This window comes from Solanum tuberosum, unplaced genomic scaffold (genome assembly GCF_000226075.1).
Source record: "Solanum tuberosum cultivar DM 1-3 516 R44 unplaced genomic scaffold, SolTub_3.0 scf00652, whole genome shotgun sequence".
In the NCBI taxonomy this organism is placed as follows: Eukaryota; Viridiplantae; Streptophyta; class Magnoliopsida; order Solanales; family Solanaceae; genus Solanum; species Solanum tuberosum.
In genome coordinates, this window is record NW_006239568.1 from 46,487 (window position 1) to 67,456 (window position 20,970).

General features: G+C 35.2%; 4 protein-coding genes across 4 annotated transcripts; 1 reads left to right on the plus strand and 3 right to left on the minus strand.

Moving 5' to 3' along the window:
• The first annotated feature begins 2,221 nt into the window (after positions 1–2,221).
• Positions 2,222–2,617, plus strand: LOC107058788 (pre-mRNA-splicing factor SYF2-like). Its single transcript, XM_015304948.1, has one exon. It carries the CDS (start codon positions 2,222–2,224, stop codon positions 2,615–2,617), a length of 396 nt encoding a protein of 131 aa, XP_015160434.1.
• A 1,725-nt stretch (positions 2,618–4,342) lies between these two features.
• On the minus strand, positions 4,343–5,551 carry LOC107058789 (glycine-rich cell wall structural protein 1-like). Its single transcript, XM_015304949.1, has one exon. It carries the CDS (start codon positions 5,549–5,551, stop codon positions 4,343–4,345), a length of 1,209 nt encoding a protein of 402 aa, XP_015160435.1.
• Positions 5,552–9,301: 3,750 nt separating this feature from the next.
• LOC107058790 (glycine-rich cell wall structural protein 1-like) lies at positions 9,302–10,345 on the minus strand. The gene is made up of 2 exons (XM_015304950.1): positions 10,096–10,345; positions 9,302–10,050 (listed from the first exon to the last, which is right to left on the minus strand). The coding sequence occupies exons 1-2, from the start codon at positions 10,343–10,345 to the stop codon at positions 9,302–9,304; spliced, it is 999 nt and encodes a 332-aa protein (XP_015160436.1).
• An 8,248-nt stretch (positions 10,346–18,593) lies between these two features.
• LOC107058791 (glycine-rich cell wall structural protein 1-like) lies at positions 18,594–19,754 on the minus strand. The gene has a single exon (XM_015304951.1). It carries the CDS (start codon positions 19,752–19,754, stop codon positions 18,594–18,596), a length of 1,161 nt encoding a protein of 386 aa, XP_015160437.1.
• Positions 19,755–20,970: the final 1,216 nt, after the last annotated feature.

Here is a 20,970-nt window from a genome sequence, read left to right on the forward strand (position 1 = left end):
CCCTCTCCCAATCTCGCTCACCTCTCTCCTCCCTCTCCCAATCTCGCTTGCCATATGAGGTAACTTTTTTTTTTCTTCTAATAGTAATCCATTAGTTTTAGAGTTAAAATGGGTAAAAACACTCCTAAATTATCAGTTGTGTGAATTTTCTATGGAATTATTATGGAATGTTTATAGAAACACACTTCAACTATGGATGGTTCTTTATCTAACCAATATACATATATAATTCACCTCTCTCCCACTCTTTTCCCTCTCTCGCTCGCCTCTCTCCTCCCTCTCCCAATCTCGCTTGCCATATATACAAATACATATGTATAATATACATTTATCTAACCAATATACATATATAATTCACCTCTCTCCCACTCTTTTCCCTCTCTCGCTCGCCTCTCTCCTCCCTCTCCCAATCTCGCTTGCCATATATACAAATACATATGTATAATATACATTTATCTAACCAATATACATATATAATTCACCTCTCTCCCACTCTTTTCCCTCTCTCGCTCGCCTCTCTCCTCCCTCTCCCAATCTCGCTTGCCATATATACAAATACATATGTATAATATACATTTATCTAACCAATATACATATATAATTCACCTCTCTCCCACTCTTTTCCCTCTCTCGCTCGCCTCTCTCCTCCCTATAACATGTAGCTACGAATTGTAATTATCAAACTATAGCTATGGAGAGTAATTAGGCTATTTTTGAGTGGCTATGTGTGAAAGTTCCTCAATAAATTTTACAATCTTTATAATATTTAGAATAAATTTTCTATGATTAATTATCAATAATTATAGTAAGTCCCCAAAAAAAAGTGCATGCGATTTTTCGGTTTGATTTTGTATTATTCGGTTTCGGATTTTATTTTTCTAATCTGAAATCAAACCAAAAAATCAAACAAAGTATTTCTCAATATATCCAAAACCAAACCAAAAAAAAAAAAATCCAAATTAGAATTCAATTCAATTTAATTTGATTTTTCAATTTAATGGTGCATACCCATGGTAAGTTATGAATTCTAGAGTTGATTCTTTCAATTTCATGTATATGTTCTAACAGTAAATGAACATATAAGAAAAAGAAAACAGGGAAGAAAAATGAAAAGAATTTCCCATCACCCAAAATGGGCTTTAGACTGATGGGCCTCTCTTCATTCATGGACACCATAAAGAATGCTAAAATTATAAACTAGATTGTCATAGGGTATATTTGGATAAAAGGTGGATACATATAGTTGGTCTAAAAATGACAACCTAAATGGACGAATAAACATAATAGTTATAATTTGTCTAATTATAATTTATCGCAACAATTTCATAGAAGAGAGAGGCAGCAAGATCGAGGGAGAGAGAGGGGAGGGAAGAGAGCAAATGATATTTTACACTGATTGTATCCTACTCACCCTTTAATATACCTCATCTTCATCTGACCTCCTTTAGCCCACCATCCTCACACCCCGCAGTCCTACCTTCACCTCCACATCTTATAGAGTTTATCTAAATCATTCACAAATGATTTTAGACTACATATCAAATACAAAAAAATAAGTTTGACATTTACTAATTTTCTTATAAACTATTTTTCTACGTACCGCACACACTGTCTATCATGTTTACTTTTATGAGTCCTGACATGAATTAACTTGAATAATGTAGAAGGTTATCCCATGTACTATTTTCATAGTTTAACTTTCTTTCTTTTTTGGTAATAAGGCGATCTTACATATTTACACTAGGTAATTTCTTTTTATTTATTTTAGTCTAAATGGACAAAATCACCTAATATCTAGGAATTAACCGAGATACGCACAAACTGATTCGGACACTACAATTATTGAAAAATAAGGAAGGAAAGACATGTTTTTTTCTCTTCATGATGAAGAGAATTTTGTAGATAGCTTAAGTTAATTAAACTCCCATGCATGTTCTATAATACAGTAAGCAAGTCTTATTTCATTTAGCAATAAGCTCTATATTATATACGTAACGATATATTATATTATAAATGACTAGAAATTAACTAAAAATTACTGTAATCTTAAGGTAACAATAAAGAGAAAAGACATTGCCTAAACTTTTTAGGAAATAAATAGTTTAGAATTTGTTTGTCCTAGTTCATATAGGAATAGATTTTATAATCCTAGTTTAATTTGATTTGTTAGTATTATAAATAAGGATGTCTTATTACACGAGTTCTTGCTTTATTAAGTAATATGGGAGAAGAGTCGGTGAATCTGATAACAGGGAGGAAGAGGAAGTTATTTGAATTGAGGTTAAAAATGAATGTGGCAAGAAAAGCTAATCAATCTGCAATGGTAGTAGAGAAGAAAAAAACAGAAGTTCTAGCTACAGAGTGTAGAGGAATGTCCAAGTATGGAAAGGCGCCAAAACTATCAGACGACAAGATAGAGAGGATGGTAAAGGAGCTCAAGGATAGGGATGAGAAGCGTCAATCACTTAATCGGAGGAGAAAGTTCCAGGAAGAGAAAGACATTGACTCTATTAATGATCGTAACGAGCATTTCAATAAAAAGATTGAGCATGCCTTTGGAAAATACACCTTGGAGATCAAGAATAGCCTTGAGAGAGGAATTGCTTTGCCTGATTGAGGTATTAACATGTCATATGGGTGATTTACGCAACCATATGCCAAAGTTTTTGCCAGGTTCCTTTTTTTGTGTAACTAGAGTTCTATATAGGAGGCCTTAACTCTCTTAATACCCTTCTTAGAGGGTGATTATGAGATTGAGTGCTCTTTAGGTGTATTTGTTTTTCGTTTGTTAATGGTAATTTACATTGGTTACCAAAAAAACTTGCAAGGGAAAATCATCAAAATACTTTATTTTTGTCACAAGACAAATGAAACTATGTAGACGCCTATAAGAAAAAGACACTTGCCCTTCAAAAAGTAATTTCTTCTTCTCTTGTAAACTCTAAGATTCTCTCTTCAATTGTATTCTCAATCACAAATCTCTCAATCCTGCAAATTTGAAAACAAAAATAAGCTCCATTCAATGGCATTGAAAGTAGAAGAAATATGACACACACTTGACTGGTTTATATTGCCCTATTCGATGGACTCTATCTTGGGCTTGCTGCTCCACCGCAGGATTCCACCAAGGATCTATTAAAAAAACCTAGCAAAGATAAACAGATGAGCCACATAACATGTGCTTATTCAACAGATAAATACAAGTCATAATTGTATATTCAATGAACCAAATAATAAGAACCTGAAGAGTGGTAGATATGCACAAGCCTTCAGAATTTAGAGCGGTTCACAGAGAAAGAAAATATATACATACATGTGATGCAATTGTAAGATTGAGGGCAACACCTCCTGCTTTCAAGCTCATAAGCAATATCTTGCAATTTCTTTCCACTTTTTAATTGTTACTTTTTTAAAAAAAAAAAATCAATGATCATCCGTTAATTTAAATTTTTTATAATAACTAACGGATGAACGACAATTTTTAAAATGCAAAATTGCAATTGAAGAGCATATATAGAAATCATAAAATTAGTAGTTTGTGTTTAATGGTACATAAAAAAAATAGAGTTGAAGGTTAATTTTTTTTTATTTTAAAAAAAAATACTTTTTTTGGTCTTTCACTCTCTTAGAGAAAGTGTGATGCACACACATCACTTAGAAATGTCAAAATGAAACATAAAAATTGGAGTTAAAGAGTTAAAATGGAACAAGGTTGAGTTGGAGCGTCAAAATAAAATTTAGGATAAGTTTAAAGATCTGCATATGTGTTTGGCCTTATAATTAAGCGAGATCTATCAATTACAAGGAACCTTACTAGTTTAATTGATTGACTATTTAAATTTTCACCTTGCTGACTAGAGTTCAATTTCCCATTTAATTGGTACTTTCTTCCCCCATTTTCCAAAAAAATTTATCCATTAAACATTGTGGAGAAATCTCTGAACTGCTAGTTTAAAAAAAATCGAGTATACTTGAAGTAGCTCAGAGTAATTGAAAGTCTGAGGGGAAAAACCCAACATTTAAAGAATGAAAGGGAAAAGAAACACTTGTCACTGGATCGACAAAACGAAGTGTTGATTATTGTTCATTTAAACCATTAAGAAAGAAACATCCAAGGAATTAAGAAGCAAAATGAGTAGTTTAACAAGATTCATATATATATAGTTTCTTTTCATAATTGGAGAATGATATATTAAGGAAATTACAATAGATATAAAAGCTAAATCATACAAATTCATTTGTTTAATTAGTAGTTGTAGCTTATCAACTTTAATTAATGTTAAAAGCAACATTGTGTATCTTGGCACTGCCGAAGTGTAGCTATTAGGCTACGAGAGATCTATCATCGACCATTACCACCACCACCACCGCTACCTGACCCACTCCCTACTCCAACACCTTGGCCAGCTCCAGCACCAACACCAACTCCAATACCAATTCCAATTCCAACTCCGATTCCACCACCATGTCCACCTCCTCCTCCTAGTCCTCCCCCGGCTCCACCACCTACACCTCCACCCGCACCAAAACCACCACCATGACCTGATCCTCCTCCTACTCCACCTCCACTACCACCTCCAAATCCTCCTCCTCCTCCTACTCCTCCACCAGCTCCACCTCCAACTCCACCACCTGCACCAAATCCACCACCGTGGCCTGACCCTCCTCCAAGACCGCCACCTCCTCCTCCACCACCACCGCCTCCTCCTCCTCCTCCACCTCCCGCACTTCCTCCAACGCCACCACCTACACCACCTCCTGCTCCAAATCCACCACCATGACCTGACCCTCCACCTACACCTCCTCCTCCACCACCACCAAAGCCACCACCTCCACCAACACCTCCTCCAGCACCACCACCAACACCACCACCTGCTCCTCCCCCTAGTCCTCCTCCACTACCTGCTCCTCCCCCAAGACCTCCTCCACCACCTACTCCACCTCCCGCTCCTCCACCTAGTCCTCCTCCACCTCCTGCTCCTCCACCAAGACCTCTTCCTCCTCCTCCACCACCTGCTCCTCCCCCAAGACCTCCTCCACCTCCCGCTCCTCCACCTAGTCCACCTCCACCTCCTGCTCCTCCACCAAGACCTCCTCCTCCACCTAGTCCTCCTCCACCACCTGCTCCTCCCCCAAGACCTCCTCCGCCACCTACTCCACCTCCCGCTCCTCCACCTAGTCCACCACCACCACCTGCTCCTCCACCGAGACCTCCTCCTCCTCCTCCACCTAGTCCACTTGCTCCTCCACCAAGACCTCCCCCACCACCTACTCCTCCCCCAAGACCTCCTCCTCCACCAGCTCCGCCTCCAAAACCTCCTCCAGCACCTCCACCACGTCCACCGCGCCCTCCCCATCCACCACGTCCTCCGCGTCCGCCCCATCCTCCACGTCCACCGCAACCTCTCCTACCAAATCTACCGCAACCATTATCATTACCCCACCTCGACTCATCAAGTTTATCATCACCAAAAGAGATGGCACTCAATTCCAAGAAAATGCTCAAGACAAGAAGTAACCCTACACCCCACTTTTGAGAAGAAGAACCCATGATTATGATCACAAAGGTTCTAAAATATATCAGGTTACTTGTGCTCTTCCTTACTCAGAATTTATGAAGATATATATAGGCTTACTCGATCAGCCAAGTTGACAACTTTTTGATAATATTATTAGTCCCAACTCGCTTGTCAGTTGAAGCCATTAATGACTATAATGTGTAAAGCTGCATGCATGCTTATTTGACGCGTTTGAACCGTTGGGGAACTGGCGGGGACATTAAATGAACCAATGGAATTAGTCAAAAATGGATTATATTGCTACTCCTTTCTCCTGATTTATTTGGCTATCGTACTTAATTTTAATAGTAATTATTTTTCATAAAATCTTTATAATATATAAAATAAAATTTACATATTTAAAAGTATGTTAAAAGTAGGACTGCGTATTAGTCGGTTCGGTTCGATTTTGAATTTTATCGGTTCAATTAATCGGTTATCGATTTGTAAACATTCTAAACCGTTATAAGAACCATTAAATTATTGGATTATCAGTTTATTGGTTATTGATCGTTATTGGTTTAACCGTTACGATTTGACACAAAAAATAAATAATTAAAAATCAGTGAAACATGGTGACAAACCAAATAAACCATGCACATGAGTTGATAAATTGTATCTTGCTAAAAAACAACACTAACACATTGTAGAATAACCAAATATTTGAGACGGTCAGAAATAAAAATATGAAACTAAATCCTAAGTCAAGGACTTTATATACCAAAATGGTATAAATATAATTTATTAATTTACTATTGAGTTATCGGTTATCCCATTAAGAAAAAATCTCAAACCGTTAAGAACCGATAACCCGATAATAAAAAAAATCAAAACCGTTATTGATACCATTAAACCAATAACCCCTTACCGATGAACCAATAACTTTTTTCGATTCAATTTTGAACAGCCCTAGTTAAAATACTTACTATAATATAAATCACAATATTTGATAATTCAAAATAATACATATAAAAGAATTGCACAAAGGAATACTCTCGGCATTTGGCCGTGAATTTTTTTACCTTTTTTTTTTAGATGAACTTTGGAAAACATGTTGGATCATAAAATTTCCAAATTCAACTTTAAATTAAATTTCTAAAATTTTCATGAATTTGGAAAACACCAAAAAATATTTTCACTCCAAATTACTAACACAAATTCAAAAAAAGTAACTCCAAATTTTAAATATCATTTTTCATTTTTAACATTAAAAACATTTCTTTCAATACTTATACTCCCTCCGTCCCTTTTTATATGTCATCTTTTTACTTTGCACTTGCATTAAGAAATGATGTAACTTTACCCTTCTGCCCTTATTTAATTTTTTTTGGAATTCAAGTTTTCAATCAATGAATATGAATTAATTTATTTTGATTAATTAATTTAACCAATGAACAAGAATCATTTACTTAGTTTTTCTAAGTTGGTCAATTGTATATTTTCAAGACTAATAACTCACAAGAGTAAAAATGGAACAATAAGGTAATTTAGGCATTGATTTTATGAAATGACAAATATTATACACCAATTATTTATAAAAGAGAATGACATATAAAAAGTGACGGAGGAAGTAATTTTTGTGACCAAATATATACCCATAAAATTAAAGACGGCTATCTCTCAAGTCTTTATTTCTTTAGATCGAAACTTGGTCAACTCTAGCTGATCCCACAGTACTACCGACACCAACCAATTATATTAATGTTGCCATTGTGCAATCGCATGGCAAATGGGCCATCATCTTTACTACTCTATACTTTATGTCTATTCTTTGCCTAGAATGTTTGGATTATCAATCTTTTATATATTTGTAAATGTAAATATATTTAGACTACGTTACTAATTAATTTTGCTTCAACAGGGCCTAGGAAGATTCACTTATTTAAAATTACTCATTCCATCAAATTTGGTGTGTTCAATAGCCGCATTAAAAATAGGGATGGGCATAAGTATCGGGAAATAAAAAAAATCAGATTGAATCAAACTAATTCGATTCTTTAGTTTTGGTTTTTCTATTTTTTGTTTCAGTGCTGGTATTATTTTTTTTAAATTCAATTCTTCAGTTCGATGTTCGATTAAGAGTCTTAAAACTTCGGTGCATCAAAGAGCTGAATTTTTATTAATTTTTTTCTAAGAAAAATTAAAAATTATATATATTTATGGACATTTCCTTAAACAAAAAATAAAAGTCAACTAGCAATTAAATCACTCATGAATAAATCAAAGTATCAACAAATTAACAATTCAAATAGTTAACTTCAAATATTAATTTTCAAGAGGAACTCAAATGTATTTTAATTTTGCCGATGTATCATGTCTTGTAAAGGAACCTATAGTATGTAACTGGAGGCACAATATTCTTGACAAAGACAAATATGGTATTTTAAGCCCAGTGAGACACATCATTTAAATTCTTAGGCGTCTTATACTTTGATTTTGTCCTCATTTTATTTTTCATTCGCACCGAGAAAATGTTTTAAAAACAACAAACCAAATCGAACCGAAGTAGAAAGAACTAAACAAAATTGAATTAGTCCAGTTCGATATTCGTTGCACACTTTTTTCAAAATCGAACAAAAATTTGATAAAATCGAAGCAAAGAACATAACGACCAACCCTAATTAAAAGGTATATAAGTATCGATGCCAATTTATTCTGTTTTAATTTATATCTCTTACTTTTCTTATTTATCCATTAAACAATAATTTCATCTTTTATTAGTACTTCATGTGTTTCAAATTATTTAGTTTGATTCGAAATATGTGAGTCATACTAACTAATATTGGGTGTGAATTCAAACATAGAATCTTTAATTTTTTGAAATAAAATTTATATCCTTATAAACTATATAAAAACATACACTAAGCCACAATAGCTAAAAATTCCAAGACAAACACATTGAAACAGTGTAACTCTCTGGTTCAAATATCCGACAAGTCAAAAGATTCAAAGAGTAGTACATTATTGCACTGTAGATTAAAATCCAAAAGTAAGTAAACTAAATGCAAAAATAAAGTTGACCTGTTGAAAAGAGTTGCATATTAATAATTTTTGTTTTAGATAAAAGTAGGTCATAACATACTTTTTTGACAATAAGATAAAGGGAGAATTTATTGTGTAGGGTACATAAAATATCCTTTCGAAGTAGTGGATTTAAGATGATCTTATATTAGAAAGTAGTGACTATGATCCATAACAAGCAATTTAATTTATGCTTTAATTACAAGAAGGGACGCCTCTTTAATTAATATCATCCATATGACATCACCTATCTCCCAATCAATGCATAGATTTTTATTTATGTCGAACAAAAATCTTTACTTTATTATTTCTAAGTTGGAAAGGTATCAGCTAAGTCTTGTTTAAGATAGTTTAAATAAGCACATTGATAATAAGAAAATGAAGGCCTTGGGTTCAAATTGTTACCTCGGACACTAAACTTAATGATATATAAGACGAAAACAAAATCTTAGAAGTGTTGATTATTGTTCATTTAAATCATCAAGAATAAACATCCAAGGAATTAAGAAGCAAAAGGAGTAGTTTAACAAGTTTCATATATAAAGTTTCTTTTCATAATGTGAGGATGATACATTTGAATTAAAGGAAAATACAATGCATATGAAAGCCAAATCATACAAGTTCATTTGTTTAATAGCCGTAGCTTAATAACTTTAACGTGTAAAGCAACATTATGTGTCTTGGCACTGCCCAAGTGTAGCTATTAGGCTATGAGATATTTGTCATCGGCCATTACCACCACCACCGCTACCAGACCCACTCCCTACTCCAACACCTTTGCCAGCTCCAGCGCCAACCCCAACTCCGATACCAATTCCAATTCCAACACCGATTCCTCCACCATGTCCACCTCCTATTCCTTTTCCTCCTCCTAATCCTCCCCCGGCCCCACCACCTACGCCTCCACCTGCACCAAAACCACCACCGTGACCTGATCCTCCTCCTACTCCACCTCCACCACCACCTCCAAATCCGCCTCCTCCTCCTACTCCTCCACCAGCTCCGCCTCCAACTCCACCACCTGCACCAAATCCACCACCATGGCCTGAACCTCCTCCAAGACCACCACCACCTCCTCCACCACCACCCCCTCCTCCTCCACCTCCGCCTCCAGCACCTCCTCCAACGCCACCACCTACACCACCTCCGGCTCCAAACCCTCCACCATGTCCAGAACCACCTCCAATACCTCCACCACCACCACTACCTCCACCTCCACCAGCTCCACCACCAAGCCCTCCTCCTGCACCACCTCCTACACCTCCGCCTGCTCCAAATCCACCACCATGACCTGACCCTCCACCTACACCTCCTCCTCCACCACCACCAAATCCACCACCTCCACCAACACCTCCTCCAGCACCACCACCTGCTCCTCCCCCTAGTCCTCCTCCACCACCTGCTCCTCCCCCAAGACCTCCTCCACCTCCACCTCCTGCACCTCCCCCGAGACCTCCTCCTCCTCCTCCACCTAGTCCACCACCACCACCTGCTCCTCCACCAAGACCTCCCCCACCACCTACTCCTCCTCCTCCACCAGCTCCGCCTCCAAACCCTCCTCCGGTACCTCTACCACCACCTGGACCGCGTCCACCCCATCCTCCACGTCCACCACATCCCCTTCTACCAAATCGTCCACAACCATTATCATTACCCCACCTCGACTCTTCAAGCTTATCATCACCAAAAGTAATGGCACTCAATTCCAAGAAAATGCTCAAGACAAGAAGTAACCCTACAACCCACTTTTGAGAAGAAGAACCCATGATTATGATCACAAAGGTTCTCAGATATATCAGGTTACTTGTTCTCTTCCTTACTCAGAATTTATGAACTTATATAGGCTTACTCGATCAGCCAAGTTGACAATTTTTGCATATTATTATTAGTCCCAACTCACTTGTCAATTGAAGCCATTAATGTCTACAATGTGAAAAGCTGCATGCATGCTTATTTGACGCGTTTGAACCGTTGGGGAACTGGCGGTAACATTAAATGAACCAATGGAATTAGTCAAAAATGGATTATATTGCTACTCCTCTCTCCTGATTTATTTGGCTATCGTACTTAATTTTAATACTCACAATTTTCATGCTCCCATAAATTATAGACGACTATCTCTAAAGTCTATATTTCTTAATTATATCGAAACTTCGTCAACGCAAGCTACTACCGACTCCAACCAATATTAATGTTGCCATTGTGTACGTATAATGGCATGGCAAATAGGCCATCTCTTTACTTTATGTCGTATATTCTTGGCATACAATATTTGGATTATCAATCTTTTATGTATGTGCTACTTGATTCGAAATATGAGAATCAAACTAATTAATGTTTGGTGTGAATTTGATATTGAATTTTTAATTTTTTGAAATAAAATTTACATATTTATAAACTACATAAAATGTACAATAAGTCACAATACTTAACAATTCAAAATATTTAGAACATATTTGAAAATACTATGATCAAAGAAGAAATCATTTGACTGATAGTAACTAAGAGAAACACATAATTGAAATGGTGGAGTCAGGGGAGGACCCATATGCACTCGCTAACTTTTAAATTTTTTGTATATATATGTATAGGTAGTCTATAAAAATATAATATATTTAAATGTGCACCCAAATAAACAAAAATGATCTTAGTGCGATTGGTCAGAGCTCTGAAAATTATAACTCAACGTCTTGAGTTAGAATCCCTATCCAATAAATTAAAACACATACATTGAAACAATTAGAATACTTTTTACGAAAACAGGCCTAAAATATTCTTGAATTATTGGAATTGGTATAAAAATACCCTCTGTTGATCTATTGGCTCCATAATATCCTTGACATCAATCTTTACAGCCCTATAATACCCTTCGGTAGAAGAAACATTGGCGGAGCTTTCTTTCGTATATATGGTGAGGAATCGAGAACTAATTCTGAGCTAAGATACTTTACAGATGTTGATTTTTGGTGGAATTAATGGATGTTAAGAAAGAGGTTTCTGAAAAAAATTAAGTACAAAATGATGAGAAGTTTGGAAAAATTAAACCATATTCTGTAAGTTCTCTGCAAAGGGGAATCAATTTTCTCCTTAAATTGATTCTTAAATATCTAAAAAGCCATCAGATCAAGGAGCATGCCTTTTAATAAAATGTTTTCTACGGAAAAAAATTGAGAATTAGGAAAACTTACGCTCTGTTTGGATCATTGTTATCCATTGTATTGTATTGTATCGTTACTATACCTACAATGTTTGTTTTGATTGTTACTTAAAATGTGTTGTATTGTATTGTTAAATTTCATTGTTACGTAACAATGAAAACCCCAATTTTATGAAACAACCAATTTGGTGGCCAATTCGAATAACTAGTAAGTGTCTCATGATGTTCCTTTTAGTGATTATGGGTTGATCCTTATTTTGAGATTTTTTGGTTTTCGTTCAAAGAGAAAATACTGGTTTATTAATCTATTTATTTTGATGTTTCCATTGTCACTTAATTTCTTTTTTCAATTATATCTTTACATAATACTCCTATTTCATAATACTATTTTACCCTTTACCTTATGTTATTTAATTCTAGTCAAACCTTCTACCCTAGAATAATTAAGGATATTTTAGTAAATTTATAAATTACAATACAATACGATACAGTCAAACCAAACAATAAAATGTTATTAAACAACAACAAACAATACAGTCTAGCCAAACATTGTATCTACCATACAATACAGTACAGTACAATACAATACAATACAATACATTATGAAACAATGGGTAACAATGAAAATAATTAAAGAGAAAACTAGAAGTAGAAATTTTCCTTTGTATTTCTTGATTCCTCGGCTGTACAGAGAAGCTGTGTATTTATACAAAAAGAATCTCTCGTGATGAATACAAACTCTAAAAGATAAATACTGAAGATAATTACAAGGTAGATTATTTACATGAGGAGTCCTAGTTACATCAAAATATGACTCCTTCTCTGAATATATCAGAAGACGATTCAACTCAAGATAGGCCATTTCCATTTTTTTTGACAACACCCCCCCCCCTCAAGTTGATGCCCGGAGATCGGACACTCAACTTGTTCAATAGAAAACGATGAACATGCCCTGCTAGAGCCTTGGTGAATAAGTCAGCTAACTGAGAAGAAGATGGAACAAATGATAACGAAATCAAGCCATCAAGAAGTTTCTCACGAACGAAATGACAATCAAGTTCAATATGCTTTGTTCGTTCATGAAAAATAGGATTTTTGGCAATGTGAATTGCTGCTTGACTGTCACAATTGATAGGCACTGAAAAAAATGGAGTGAAATCTTGAAGAAGTCGAACAATCCAAGTGATCTCGGCCATAAGACGACGCATAGAGCGGTACTCTGCTTCAACGGAAGAAAGGGCAACAACTGGCTGTTTTTTTTATTTCCAAGATATTGGACAACCCCCAAGACTCAAGAAGAAACCACTTACAGAGCATCGTGAATCAGAACATGCCGCCCAATCGGAGTCGCAAAAGGCTTGAATCTGGAAAGAATGAGTTGGAGATAAGAAAATACCTAAGCATGGATCTTTACTTAGGTACCTTAAGGAATGATAAGCAGCTTACAAGTGACCAGAACAAGGATTTTGCATATACTGACTAAGGTGTTGGACGGTATAAGCAAGGTCTGGCCTGGTATTGGTTAAAAATTTCAGTTTCCCCAAAAGTCGTCTATAGAAGGTAGGATCTGTGAGGGGTTCACCGGAGGTGGAAAAAAGCTTTAAATTTGGAGCCAGGGGAGTAGACACATCCCGACATTCGAGGCAATCAAACTCAGTGAGAAGCTCTAAAGCAAATTTCCTTTGGGTAATAATCATTCCCCCATTTTCTCGCACCAATTCCATTCCTAAGAAGTAATGAGCTTCTCCCAAATCCTTTATCTTGAATTCAAAATTCAAGAAACATTTAATCTCACATATTTCCTCTATATTGTTTCCAGTATTTAATATGTCATCGACATATACAGCCAAAATAGTGATAAGGTTCCCGGTGATCTTGAAGAAAAGAAAGTAGTCATTGAGGGAACAATGAAACCCTCGAGTGCTCAAGGCAGAAGATAATCTAGCATGTCATTGGTGAGAAGCCTGTTTTAACCCATACAATGATTTACGAAGTTGACACACATGATTGGAAGAAGGGGGTGTCAAACCTAGAGGAAATTTCATATAGACCTCTTCTTCAAGGTCACCATGGAGAAATGCATTATTCACATCAAGCTGGTAGATTTTCCAGTCCTTCTTTATAGCAACTGACAAAATGCATCTGATTGTAGTGATTTTCACTACAGGACAAAAAGTCTCATTATAATTTATTCCTTCTCTTTGTGTATCTCCACGAATTACTAATCGTGCTTTTAATCTCTCCAAGGAACCATCTGATTTCAACTTTACTTTGTACACCCATTTGCAAGGCAATGCCTTTTTTGCCTGTGGTAATTCAACTATGTCCCAAGTGTTGTTAGAATCTAAAGCAGCAAACTCATTATCCATAGCAATTTTCCAACCAGGATGCATTACAACTTGAGAATAGGAAGAAGGCTCAGATATTTGACAAATAGAGGTAACCAAATTCTGATTATAGGGAGTCAAACCAGTGAAAGAGGAACAATGAAAAGAAAAGGAAGGAGGATTAGGAGAAATCATAGAGTAGGAATTTGCACAAATGTAATATGATAAATACCTTGGTTTCTGAGGAACCCTTTGTGATGTACGCAGCAGGGTACTTTGTTCTGAAGATATAACTGGTGAAATTACTGGAGATTCAATAAGAAGAGAATCTGGTGCAGGAGGAGAATGTGGAGTAGACAGTAAAGAATCATTGTCATTGAAAACATGAGACTGCTTCTTAAAAAATAACGCATCATCGACGTCTGAGGTGGAAAACCATTGGGGGAATAGTTTAGTAAGTGGACTAGAAAAAGAAAAAGGAAAAACATCTTCAACGAACTTAATATTTCTAGAAATAGAGATTTGATTGTTTTGTAGGAGCAAAACTTTGTAGCCTTTCTTTCCGAAGGGGTACCCCAAAAATATTCCTGGTAAAGCTCTTGGACCAAGTTTATCCCTATTTCTAGAAAGGGTAGAAATAAAACAAAGACATCCAAAAGGTTTTAAGATTGATAGGTAGGGACGGTCCCAAATAAAACTTGATAGGGAGATCTTTGTTTCAGAACGGAAGATGGGAATCTGTGGATTAAATAAGTGGCAGTAAGTAAGCAATCTCCCCAAAAAAATTTGGGAGCATTTGAATGAAACAATAGAGCTCTACATGTCTCCAAGAGGTGTCTATGTTTTCGCTCAGCCACACCATTCTGTTGTGGTGTTTCGACACAACTAGTTTGATATAAAATGCCCTTGGATTGAAAAAATTATTTTGGATCATGACCTGTCCCTAATTCAAAGGCATTATCTAATCTTATAGACTTTAACAATGTTGGTTCGTCTTCTCAGTAATATGAAACGAGAAATGCAAGTTCAACGTGAAAAATTGTTCGTATTATGTGGAAGGATTATATTAAAGACTAGTACACCACAACTAATAATGTTTAATTTTATTTTTTTATAAAATTAAAGTTTAATTAATAAATATTGTATTTTTTAAGAATATCTTTGTGATAGTGTATCATGTGATTTTATAAGCTTATGCTTATTTGGTAAGATTATATAATTAATTGGGAAATATTAATAGTTTCACAACTTATGAAATTTTTATGTTTATGAGAAAACATACAACATAAAAAAAATTAAATCGTATGTCAAACAAAATTTCAACTTTATCTCATGATTTCATATCGTATGGTCAAACGGGCCTATGTAAATGTACAAATAAAGTTGACCTGTTGAAAAAGTTGCATATTAGTTGTTTTAGATAAAAGTAGGTCCTAACATATATACTTTTTGACATATATTAATTGTTCTTATTTAGAGCAACTTTTACATATAACAAACATAAAAATCATGTTATAGCTATAGTTTGCATAATTGCGCTTCATAACAAATTTTATGTTTTGCTATGGAGCTTTTGATTTATATAATTCGCTAGATACATCCAATTTAATACAAATTGTTTAGTTTTGTATAAATTTATTTATACATTGTAATTTGTATAATAAGATCTGTATTTGTATAATTCTAAGTGTATTTATAGGACGAAAAAATATGTATTTGTATTTTTATATATACTTTTCTCTCGCTTTATACAAACACAAACACATTTTATACATTTTATACTGAAATGTATAAAATGGCTAATTGTATACCGAATCAGATGACAAAAAAATGAGGTATTTGCTGCGAATTACAAATAAAATAAACTATCGTTATAACATTTAATTTGAATTAATAATTTGTTGTTTTATACAATTTTCCCAAAACAAAATAGTTGTCAAATAAGAGTAAAAACTACAAGGGATTTAGCGTCCACTGAAAGCCTTAGAGCAGAGACAAGTTTAAAATTACATCATAGATTAAAAAGTTTCAATGGAGCTTAACATAAGGCCTAACTTTATATGAGCACAACTCCCAAGATATATAAAGTATTTCAAAAAGTACGATGATTTGTGCAACTATGTATACAGTTGTCCTATAAAAGGAATCTCAAAATATTTCAATTTTTACAATGTTTATAATGTGTTTTTCAAAACTAAAAATTTAATAGAAATCTGGCTAATGTTGATATCCAATTTGTATACACTTGGTATCTAACTTGAAAATTTAAAACAAAGGCTAAAAATAAAAATGTATGAAGTTGGTATCCAACTGAATCTGAGAAGAATAAATCTGATAATGTAAAATAGTGCATATTATATATTGTTGTAAAAAACTGTAGCAAAAACAAATATATATCATTTAAAAATTAAAAAACATGTAATAATTAAAAGTCTAAGCTACAATCAACTATCTCAAATTTGTTTTTCATGATCTTGGTGTATGATAATTGGTAGTATCCGGAGCATGTTCTTTTGTTATGCGGGGTCCATCAAATTTGCTAGCAACAACTCCAGTTACTTCACTCTCAATAATTGCGCCATCAACATTCCCGCTTCTTCCATACTGCCATAGGATTGTGGCATACCTTTGACGATCATACTTTGCATCGATATCAATGGGATCTATATCAAAAACTCCATTGTTAATATATTCAGCAAATAGACATGTGTACATACCACAATCATTGAAACAACATTGAAGAAAAATAATAATTTTGAGAAAGAAAATGAATTAATTATTATGAACAAATCACAAAAAGATAGGAATACATATAAATTTCATATAAATTTTATCCCCAATTCACCAACTTCAATCGGAAAATAATTTAAATACAACTGTGGAAAAGTCATACCAGATTTACACAAACTTCATGCCAATGCACAAACATAGTAATACAAAATCATACCAACTACATAGTATATCAATTTCATGTAAAAAATATACTCAATTTGATCATATACAAATTTATTGGGCTTTGTTTCTTCTTGGGAGTGGTAACACTCTTGTTTGCCAGATTTGCATTCATGTTGGTCGGCGGCGTTTTGAGTCAAGATGTTAAAAGATGGAGCCTCAATTTTAACATTAGAAACATTTTCTAACGAATCTAGGACTCTTTCTAAGTGTATGCTGATGTTTTTTTATTCTTCGACATGTTTTTTTGTCAACCTAAACTCTTGATTCTTTGTATTGTTTAGAAGATTTGTCCTTCTTTTGAGTGTACAAAGAAGAAGATTGAAGATGATGAGAGAGAAAGATTTATTGTTTCTTCTTTCGAATGTACAAAGCAAAAGAATGATGATGATGAGTGAGAAAGATTTACCATTTGAGTAAAGGTTGAACGTGGGGTGGGGATATTGTTTTGGCGTGTGAGTAAGAAAGAAACGTGCTAGTGGAGGTGGGTGGTTGATGTGTGAACAGTAAAAGAATCCCTAAAAATGTGTAATATTATGTGTGAAAGGTAAAAAAAAATCCGTAAAAAAAGTGTAATAGATAATTACCATTGATTCTCTCTTATTAATTTTATTTATTTCACCTATTAATTAAAATATAATTATAAAAGACTAATTATTTAATAAAGTGAAATTAATTGATTTATAAATAAAAAATGATATGTTATAACTTGCAATTAAAATGTTATAAGTAGTAATATATTAAAAGTAGATCTAAAACCTGTAATATTACTCCTTAAATAGATGTGTGGAGTGATTTTTCCTTATTTAAATTTTATGTCCAATCAAAATTAAAACACATAAATTGAAACGATTAGTACGTCGTTTAAATGAGAGTACGTAAATAAAATGCAAAAATAAAGTTGACCTGTCGAAAGAGTTGCATATTAATTGTTTTAGATAAAAGTAGGTCCTAAGATACTTTTTTGACAATAAGAAAGAGGAGAATTTATTGAGTAGGGTACATAAAATATCCTTTCGAAGTAGTGGATTTAAGATGATCTATATTAGAAAGTAGTGACTATGGTCCATAACAAGCATTTTTGTGCTTTATTAATTACAAGAACTGACGCCTTATTTTAATTAATAACATCCATATAGCATCACATATATCCCAATCAATAAATAGATTTTTATTTCTGTCGAACAAAAATCTTTTGTTTATTATTTCTACGTTGAAAAAGAATCAGCCAAGTTTTGTTTACGATAGTTTAAATAAGAACATTGATAATAAGGAAATGAAGCCCTTGGGTTCAAATTGTTACCTCAGACACTAAACTTAATGGTAAGACAGAAAAAAAATCTTAGAATCAATATGAGTAGTTTAACAAGATTCATATATATATATATATATATAGTTTCTTTCCATAATGTGAGGGTGATACTTTGGAAATTAAGGAAAATACAATGCATATGAAAGCCAAATCATACAAGTTCATTTGTTTAATTATAGTTGTAGCTTAACAACTTTAAAGTCTAAAGCAACATTATGTATCTTGGCACTGCCGAAGTGTAGCTATTAGGCTACGAGATATTTAAATCATCGGCCATTACCACCGCTACCGGACCCACTCCCTACTCCAACACCTTTGCCAGCTCCAGCACCAACACCAACTCCGATACCAATTCCAATTCCAACTCCGATTCCTCCACCATGTCCACCTCCTATTCCTTTTCCTCCTCCTAATCCTCCCCCGGCCCCACCACCTACGCCTCCACCTGCACCAAAACCACCACCGTGACCTGATCCTCCTCCTACTCCACCTCCACCACCACCTCCAAATCCGCCTCCTCCTCCTACTCCTCCACCAGCTCCGCCTCCAACTCCACCACCTGCACCAAATCCACCACCATGGCCTGAACCTCCTCCAAGACCACCACCACCTCCTCCACCACCACCGCCTCCTCCTCCACCTCCGCCTCCAGCACCTCCTCCAACGCCACCACCTACACCACCTCCGGCTCCAAACCCTCCACCATGTCCAGAACCACATCCGATACCTCCACCACCACCACTACCTCCACCTCCACCTCCACCACCAAGCCCTCCTCCTGCACCACCTCCTACACCTCCTCCTGCTCCAAATCCACCACCATGACTTGACCCTCCACCTACACCTCCTCCTCCTCCACCACCAAAGCCACCACCTCCACCAACACCTCCTCCAGTTCCTGCACCACCACCAACACCGCCACCAGCTCCACCACCAGCACCACCACCTGCTCCTCCCCTTAGTCCTCCTCCACCTCCACCTCCTAGTCCACCTCCACCACCTGCTCCTCCCCCAAGACCTCCTCCGCCACCTACTCCACCTCCCGCACCTCCACCTAGTCCACCTCCACCTCCTGTTCCTCCCCCAAGACCTCCTCCGCCACCTAGTCCACCACCACCACCTGCTCCTCCACCAAGACCTCCTCCACCACCTACTCCACCTCCTGCTCCTCCCCCAAGACCTCCTCTTCCGCCAGTTCCACCTCCAAAACCTCCTCCTCCTCCAACACCTTTACCACCACCTGGACTGCGTCCACCCCATCCTCCACGTCCACCACATCCTCTTCTACCAAATCGTCCACAACCATTATCATTACCCCACCTCGACTCTTCAAGCTTATCATCACCAAAAGTGATGGCACTCAATTCCAAGAAAATGCTCAAGACAAGAAGTAACCCTACAACCCACTTTTGAGAAGAAGAACCCATGATTATGATCACAAAGGTTCTCAGATATATCAGATTACTTGTGCTTTTCCTCACTCATAATTTATGAGCTTATATAGGCTTACTCGATCAGCCAAGTTGACAACTTTTGCATATTATTATCAGTCCCAACTCACAAGTCTATTGAAGCCATTAATGTCTACAATGTGAATAGCCGCATGCATGCTTATTTGACGCGTTTGAACCGTTGGGTAACTGGCGGGAATATTAAATGAACCAATAGAATTAGTCAAAATGATTACATTGTTACTCCTTCCATCCTAATTTATTTGGCACCCTACTTTTTAATTTTTATCGTAAATTTTGACCCGAAATCTTTAAAACTTATATATTTAAAAATTACATTAAAAGTATTATAAGTCATAATATTTGACAATTCAAAATATTTATAAGGCATATAAAAGAACTGCGGTAAAATAAACTCATTATATACCACATAAATTAGATAAGAGGGGGTGTATAAAAGGCCATTTTGTTATATATTTTTATTATTATTTCCTGATATTGAATTCCTGAAAACACGTTTGATCATAAAATTTTGGAATTCAACTTTAAGTTAAATTTCAATGATCTTTTAGATTCATAGTCAAACACACTTCAATTTTCAAAGTATTTTTTTCACTTTAAAAATAAAAATTATTTTTTTCAAATACTCACAATTTTCATGCTCAGACGGTCCCATAAATTATTGACGACTATCTCTAAAATCTATATTTCTTAATTAGATCGAAACTTCGTCAACGGTAGCTACTACCGACTCTAACCAATATTAATGTTGCCATTGTGTATAATGGCATGGCAAATGGGCCATCGTCTTTACTACTATATCTATTCTTTGCATAGAATATTTGGATTATCAATCTTTTATGTATGTGCTACTTGATTTGAAATATGATAATCAAACTAATTAATGTTTGGTGTGAATTCAGATATAGAATTTTTAATTTTTTTAAAAAAAAATTACATATTTATAAACTACATAAAATGTACAATAAGTCACACTACTTAACAATTCAAAATATCTAGAACATATTTAAAAATATTATGATCAAAGAAAAAATCATTTGCCTGATAGTGACCAAGACAAACACATAATTGAAATGGTGGAGTAACTCTTTAGTTTAGACTTTAGACATCTTATAATATGGATAACAAAATTCAAAGACAATTTAATACTTGAGTACACTTCAGGTTAAGA